The sequence below is a fragment of the Suricata suricatta genome, chromosome 17 (genome assembly GCF_006229205.1).
Source record: "Suricata suricatta isolate VVHF042 chromosome 17, meerkat_22Aug2017_6uvM2_HiC, whole genome shotgun sequence".
Lineage (NCBI taxonomy): Eukaryota > Metazoa > Chordata > Mammalia > Carnivora > Herpestidae > Suricata > Suricata suricatta.
In genome coordinates, this window is record NC_043716.1 from 14,255,517 (window position 1) to 14,262,740 (window position 7,224).

The window sequence follows — 7,224 nt, forward strand, 5'->3', positions numbered from 1 at the left end:
GGTTTCTGGCTGGTACCTGGGGCACCTCGCCCACGGCCGGGCCTGGCAGCCTTATGCTGGAGGCGTCTCCTTCCTCCCCAGGGGCAGAGTGCATGCTGGGCAGCCTGGGGGTGGGGGATCCAGACAGGTCAATTTCCAACTGCCCCTGCCTCCTCCCTGCTGTGGAACCAGGCAGAGAGAACAGGTCAGAGGGGAGTCCCTATGTTGGCAGTAGGGTGGGCCTGGGTCCCAAACTGCCACCCTGGGACTTCCTATGCCCCTACCCCCAGTCTAGGGAGCTCTGGGAGCACAGTTAGAAAACTCTCTATTTAGGGGCATTTGGGTGGCTCAGTTAGTTAAATATCTGACTTCAGCCCAGGTCATGATCTCGTGGTTTGCGAGTTCGAGCCCTGTGTCAGGCTCTGAGCTGTCAGCTCTGAGCCTGCTTTGGATTCCATGTCTCCCTCTCTCTCCTTCCCCACTCACACTCTGTCTCTCTCTTTCAAAAATGAATAAACATTAAAAAATTATAAAAAAACCTATTTATTTCAATTCTCCAATCTCATAGAAGGGGGAATGACAAAGGCAGAAGGCTGGAAGCAGGGACAGGATGAAGACCTGTGTCCCACATTCCCAGTCAGGGGCTCTGGCCTCCAGCCCAGGTGGAGAGTCTAAGGATTCACTTCATCAGGCCTTGACTGAGGGTCTGGCTATACTTATGGTCTGCACCCAGAAAGAAGAGCCAGACCAGTCAGCACCAGCTACATTTTTGCAGGGCCCAGTGCAGAATGAGAATGTGGAGAACAGGGGCCACCTGTGTGGCTTGGTCAGTTACCCATCTGACTTTGGCTCAGCATGGTCTCACAGTTCATGAGTTAGAGCCCTGGGTCTCTCTCTCAATGTTAATTTATTTTTGAGAGAGAGAGACACACACACAGAGCATGGGCAGGGGAGGGGCAGAGAGAGAGAGGGAGACACAAAATCTGAAGCAGGCTTCAGCCTTTGAGCTGTCAGCACAGAGCCCAACACGGGGCTGGAACCCATGAACGGTGAGAGCAGACTTGAGTCGAAGTCAATGCTTAACTGACTGAGCCACCCAGGTGTTCCAGCTTCTTATCCTTTTGTATATCCTGTATACCTCCTCTGTGCTCATGCTCCAATCGGGGCTGCCGGCCTTGGCCTCTAGCCCAGCCACACAGCCATTTGCCATCGTCCTGAGGAGTCTCGTTGCCCCTTTCCTGTGTTGGCTCTTCATTTTCCTGTGTCCTCAGTATCCTGCTTTCCTCCCTTGCTTGGTTCGAGCACATCCTCTAGCAGCTGCCTGAGAAAGAATGTATGGGAGGTCAATTCTTTCAAAACTCACAATGTCTGAAAATATCTTTATCCTACTATCATTGAGATTTGGCTTGGTACAAATCTAGATTAGAAACTATTTCTGGGGGGCTTGAGGGGCTCTGTCGGTCAAACGTCCAACTCCTGATTCCGGCTCAGGCCATGCTTTCACAGTTCTAAGACTGAACACTGTGAGGGGCTCTGTGCTGGCAGTGCAGAGCCTGCTTGGGATTCTCTCTCCTCTCTCTGCCCCTCCCCCGCTCGTGTGTGCACTCACTCTCAAAATAAAGAAATAAACATTAAAAGAAACCATTTCCTATCAGAATTCAGAAATTGTTACTTCAAAATCTGCTTTGAGAATTTCAATGCCATTTAAAATTCCTGATCCTTGGTATGTGGTTTTTTTTCTTTTCCCTCTTTGGAAGGTTTGAGGACATTTTTTAATTTAGGATTTTTAATCCTGGTGTCCTGAAACTTCATGATAAGAAGGCTTGCTATAGTTCCTTAAATTGTTTTATTTTGAAAGATTTCAGATGTATAAAGAACCATGCAAATTACAATATATAATGAAATCTGATATAAACATTGCAAACCTGTCTATTCATCAGGGACATTAAAATATTATCAGTAGGGGCATCTGGGTGGCTCAGTCAGTTAAGCAGCCGACTCTTGATTTCGGCCGATCTTGGTCTCATAGTTGGTGAGACCAAGCCCTACGTCAGGCTCTGCGCTGACAAGTGCGGAACCTGCTTGAGATTCTCTCTCTCTCCCTCTCTCTCTGCCATTTCCCCCACTCAGGCTCTCACTCTCTCAAAATAAATAAATTAAAAAAAATTCCCAATATGTTGAAACCCTTCTTTAGCTGGCCCCTTCTTGAGATGTACCTTGAGATCTGTTGTTTATCCTTCCTGTGCATTTCTTTATTCTTTGGCTGCATAAAATATATGTTAATATATGTAATTTCCCCATGTTTTACAATCTATATATAGATGGTGTCATAACGTACACATTTTCCTGCCATCTGTTTCTTCGCTTAGGCTGTTCATGAGAGTCATCTGTGCTGAGTGCCGGCTTTCACTCCTGCACGAGATGCCATTGACACCGCTGTATCCCAGTTTCTGTATCTATTCGTCTGTTGATGTTATTTGGGTTGCTTCCAGTTTTTAGCTAATAAAAAGGTACAGCCCTAAACATTCTGTACTGGAGCCCACTTGGGAGAGTTTCTGTTATGGAAAGGGTTCTCTGTTCTGCCAGCACTTTGGAGTCACGTGGGGAGGGTTCCAAAATCCTAAGGTCAAGGCTGTGCCCCAAATTGGTGACACCAGAATCTCCTGGGGAGGGGGCCAGTCCGGTGTGTTGTGCTTGTCAGACTCCCCAGGTAATCCCTGGGGTGAGTAGCCAGCGGTGGCGGGCGCTGCCCCAGCCAGTGCTCCTCAGAGTGTGCTCCTCCAGCCAGAGTCTGTTTGACGGAGGCTCTCCGCCCCTGACCCAGGCCGGGTGAGTGAGAACCTGTTTTTGCAAGACCTCAGGGGGTGGACATAACTTCTTCAACAGTTCTCTCCCTTTTACTTTGTTCCTTGGTTTGAAATTCCTACCAGTTGGAAGTTGGACCTTCTGCATGGATCTTACCTTTGGGTTGTCCAATGTTCTTGACTTTCCCCCTGTACTTTTACATCTCTTCTTTGTGTTTTACTTCCTGGGAGATTTTTCTTTCTCATCTTCCATCCCTTCTAAAGCATTTTAAAATTATTAAAAAAATTGTTTTAATGTGTATTTATTTTTGAGAGAGAGAGAGAGACAGGGTGTGAGCAGGGAAGGGGCAGAGAGAGAGGGGGGACACAGAATCCAAAGCAGGTTCTAGGCTCTGAGCTGTCAGCACAGAGCCTGACGCAGGGCTGGAACCCACAGACTGTGAGATCATGACCTGAGCTGAAGATCATGACTTTGGCTCAGGTCATGATCTTGCGGTCATGGGTTCGAGCCCCGCATCGGGCTCTGTGCTGACAGCCTGGAGCCTGGAGCCTGCTTCAGGTTTTGTGTGTCTCTCTCTCTCCATCCCTCCTCCATGCACACACATACATACACTCTCTCTCTCAGAAATAAAAATAAAATTTTTTAAAAAAATTTAAAGAAAGTTTGTACAACTTATTTTGATTATTTGTGTGTATACTTAATTTTTTTTAAACATCGATGGCCTTGTGTTTCAATTCAGTGTGAGGTTTGTCAGTCTGAGGTTTGTCTACTGTGACTTAGGGAGGTGCTCCAGTGATCAACATACCATGTTCCTTTCCATCCATTTCTCGATCAATGTATCTCAGAAACATAAGCGACTATGCTCATTTGATCAACACACTGGCTCAATGCAAATTCTAATCTTTATTGAATTCTGAAGCATAACTTGTCACAGTGAAATAGTTAGTCTTTTCATGTCTGCCAGTGGCAAGGGCAAAAAAGCTAACGGTGGGGGCCTGAGTGCCCAGAGAGAAGGCCCTTCCAGAACCGGGTGTGGGGGCCAGTGGGAGAGTGGCAGGAAGGATGAGAGATGCAGACACCAACGACACCAATAGACACACACACACACTCTCTCTCTCTCTCTCACTCACTCAATTTCTCTGTCTTCAGGGAAGGGCTTTCCAGAAGCAGTTGCTCACACTCTGAATTACTGATTTTTCATGCCAAACTGAACCTACTGAAGAGAAGTGAATTAAAGGCTTAGGGGAGCCTTGCACCCCAGCTGGGGATTCAGCTGAAGGCTGCTCTTCCGTGAGTGAATTCACAGAATCCGCCAGGGCCCGTCCCAGTTCCACCAGCGGGGTAGAGGCGGAGCAAGACTTGGGGAGGCCAACCGAGGGGGTCCAGGAAACCTAAGCCAGAGCCAGGTTTCAACTGCAGCTCCTGGGCCAGCCTTGAATGAAGGGCGGGTGTTGCTCCCTATTTCTGGAGTCACAGGCAGAGAGAGGGTAGGTGAGACTCTCGTCCCACAGTCCCTGGATCCACCGTTCATCTCGAGGGGCCAAGCTCAGCTCTGAAGGGCAATGTTCAGGGTCGGGCTCTTCTTCTGTTAATACAAATATGGAGAAAGCACAGCCTAGCGCCCTCCCCCCCCCCCCCAAATTGCAGTGCACATGGGAGGGCCCCGTCAGGTGGGCCTGAAGGCCCCTGTCGCCCAACCCAAGATAAGAGCAAACTTGAAATGAACATGGAGGTAGGCCTGGGTGAGGGCGAAGGCAAAGGACAATAAATAAAGGTCAAGGGTGAGTGGAATGGCTGGGGGCTGGGGGCTGGGGGGTGGGTGAGGAGGGCTCCCAGGAGAGAAAGGTGCAGAAAGGCACTGAGTGAGAAGGGAAGCAGACTCAGCCCCACAAACACTGGTTTGTCGAGTCAGAGGTCGTGTCCGACAGGGTTGGCCAGCTGAGGGCTCCAAGACTGGCCAGAAGGAGCTGGGAGGGGTCTGGGGACCCTTCCAGCTCTCTCTCGCTCTCAGACTCTTCCACTGGAAAATCTGCTCCTTGTGCCAATCATGTTTCTGCCAGGGCAGACAGAAGGGACCTTCGGAGGCCATGTCAGCAGCGGGAACTCGCCCAGGTGTGCCTTTTGCCTTCAGAGGAGAGGAAAAGAAAGGGCCACTATAGGGTAAGTGGAGGCAGCGTCCCTCCCCAGTGACAGCTTGGTCTTTGGGAATGAAATGCAGGGGACAGCAGGGAAGGCAGGCTCTTTGCTGGAGTAGCCCCACACCTGAAGCAGCTTCCTTTCCTGAAACAAAACAGGGATCTTCCAAGGAGGATGGGGAGGTGGTGCGCTGGCCAGAGCTCTGCTCCGTTTCATTGCATTGCTGCTGGGTAATCATCTACTCTCTGTGCTTCGGGGTGTCCGTTGATACCCATGGTAATCAACACAGGCGATCTTAGGTGCCAGAAAGAGCAAATGGGCGGGGGCATATAAAATTTTCCTGTCAGGGCGCCTGGGTGGTTCAGTTGGTTAAGCGTCCAACTTCGGCTCAGTTTGTGAGTTCAAACTCCACATCGGGCTCACAGCTGTCAGCGCAGAGGCCACATGCAGTCCTCTGTCCTTACCCCACTTGTGCTCTCTCAAAAATAAATTAGAAAAATTAACCCCAAACCTCTCTGTAGACCAATCTTCTAGTTGTTTCATTAGCCCTGGACACTCTCGATGCTCTGGGCCACACGACCTCCCCCATTGCTAGGTACTGGCTGAAATCTACTTAGGGCCAGCACTCCACACGGATACTGCAGTTCACACTCCCTGCCACCCCTTGGGAACACAGGGGGGTCCCCACTGTAGCAGTAATGGAATTGGGCACAGAGAGATCAAATGTTAGGTTGAGTCATACAATTGCCAATATCTGGCTCTTTTTCAGCTATAAAAATGCAATTTCATACGGTTGAACTGTATGGTCTGTCCAAGTTCACATGTCTGTGGGTGGCAGGGCTGGGATTAAAACGTGGCTGATTCCAAACTGTCCTCTGTGCAGGATTTCCGGAGGCAAGAAGGAGGGAGAGAGTTCAATCTACAGCCATGACCACAGGGCCTCCCTCTCCATGAGAGCCGCCCACCCACGGCCTTTTGCTGCCCTGCCCTGTAGCTTCCTGGCACCATGAAGGCAGGAGAAAGGGGAGGAGGGAGACAGGGGGTGGGGGGAGCCCCCTCGAGGTTTCCTGGAGGGTGGCTGCTGGCGCACACGGGCTCCCATGGCCCTGCATGGGGACTCCCGCACGGAGCTGCCCGTGGACACTGGGCATGTCAGCTGCAGCGCTGAGCCCCACACGCGCTGCGGGTCCAAGGTTGCTAGGTCCAGCTGGGCTTCTTTCTTTCCTTTTTAATAAAGGTTTTACTTTAAATCTTTTAAAAAATATGTCTTTTGAGAGAGACAGAGTGTGAGTGGGGGAGGGGCAGAGAGAGAGGGACACACAGAATCTGAAGCAGGCTCCAGGCTCTGAGCTGTCAGCACAGAGCCCAACGTGGGGCTCGAACCCACGAACCGTGAGACCATGACTTGAACTGAAGTCAGACACTTAACTGACTGAGCCACCCAGGTGCCCCCCAAGATTTTATTAAGTAATCTCTATATCCAATGTGGGGCTCAGACTTACAGCCCTGAGATAAAGAGGCGCATCTCAGTCCCACTGACAGCGAGCCAGGCGATCCTGCATGGGGGGGGGGCAGAACTGAGGACCCTCACCACGCCCACCCCCACCGCATGATGATCCCTGTGGCCAGGCAGGGACAGTGGGCACAGCAGGGTGGAGCATGGCTTCTTACCCTTGGTTTCCACACCTGTTAAATGGGAGTAATAAGCCTCCCACCCACAGCTCCAGTTGAATGCAAAGGGTTCTTAGGGGCACCCAGATGGCTCAGTCGGTTGAGCGTTTGCCTCTTGATTTCGGCTCAGGTTTGTGGGATGGAGCCCTGTGTTGGGCTCCACACTGAGCGTGGACCCTGCCTCTGCCTCTCCCTGGCTCTTGTGCAAAAGAAAAAAAAAAGAATGCAAGGGGACCTTAGGGGTGCAAGGGCAGGCTGGGCTCTAAGCCACCAGCTCCAGGGGTCCTGAATTCTCCCTCTGATTTAGGTCTGGGCTGGTTTGGGTGAGTTGATTCGGCTTCCTTGGCCACATGCTAGGTTTCTGGAGGTCAAGGACTGTCTCCCACCTGCCCAGGCTGGAAACACAATTGGGCTTGGTGAGGACTGGGGTGCCTGGCATATAGTAGGTGTTCTGGAAACGGGAGTTGCTAAGGCCACTGTGGAGATGGGGAGATGCTTTGAAAGATTACATGCTATACAAAGCAGTGGACAGTAACAACAGTTGTGATTACTAAGAAGGAATGGGGTGGTTGTCGTATTTTGGGTCCCTCTCTCTGTTCATTGTGGGCAGGGGTGGTGCCTTGCTCACCTGCT

At 50.8% G+C, this 7,224-nt stretch overlaps 1 protein-coding gene across 1 annotated transcript in view; it reads right to left on the reverse strand.

Annotated features, from left to right (window-relative positions):
* Positions 1-4,193: 4,193 nt before the first annotated feature.
* RPH3AL (rabphilin 3A like (without C2 domains)) overlaps positions 4,194-7,224 on the reverse strand; it is a 100,210-nt gene continuing 97,179 nt past the window's right edge. The window contains exon 9 of the mRNA XM_029928903.1: positions 4,194-4,369. Within this exon, the coding sequence (XP_029784763.1) occupies positions 4,194-4,369 (176 nt within the window). The remainder of the gene's footprint in view (positions 4,370-7,224) is intronic.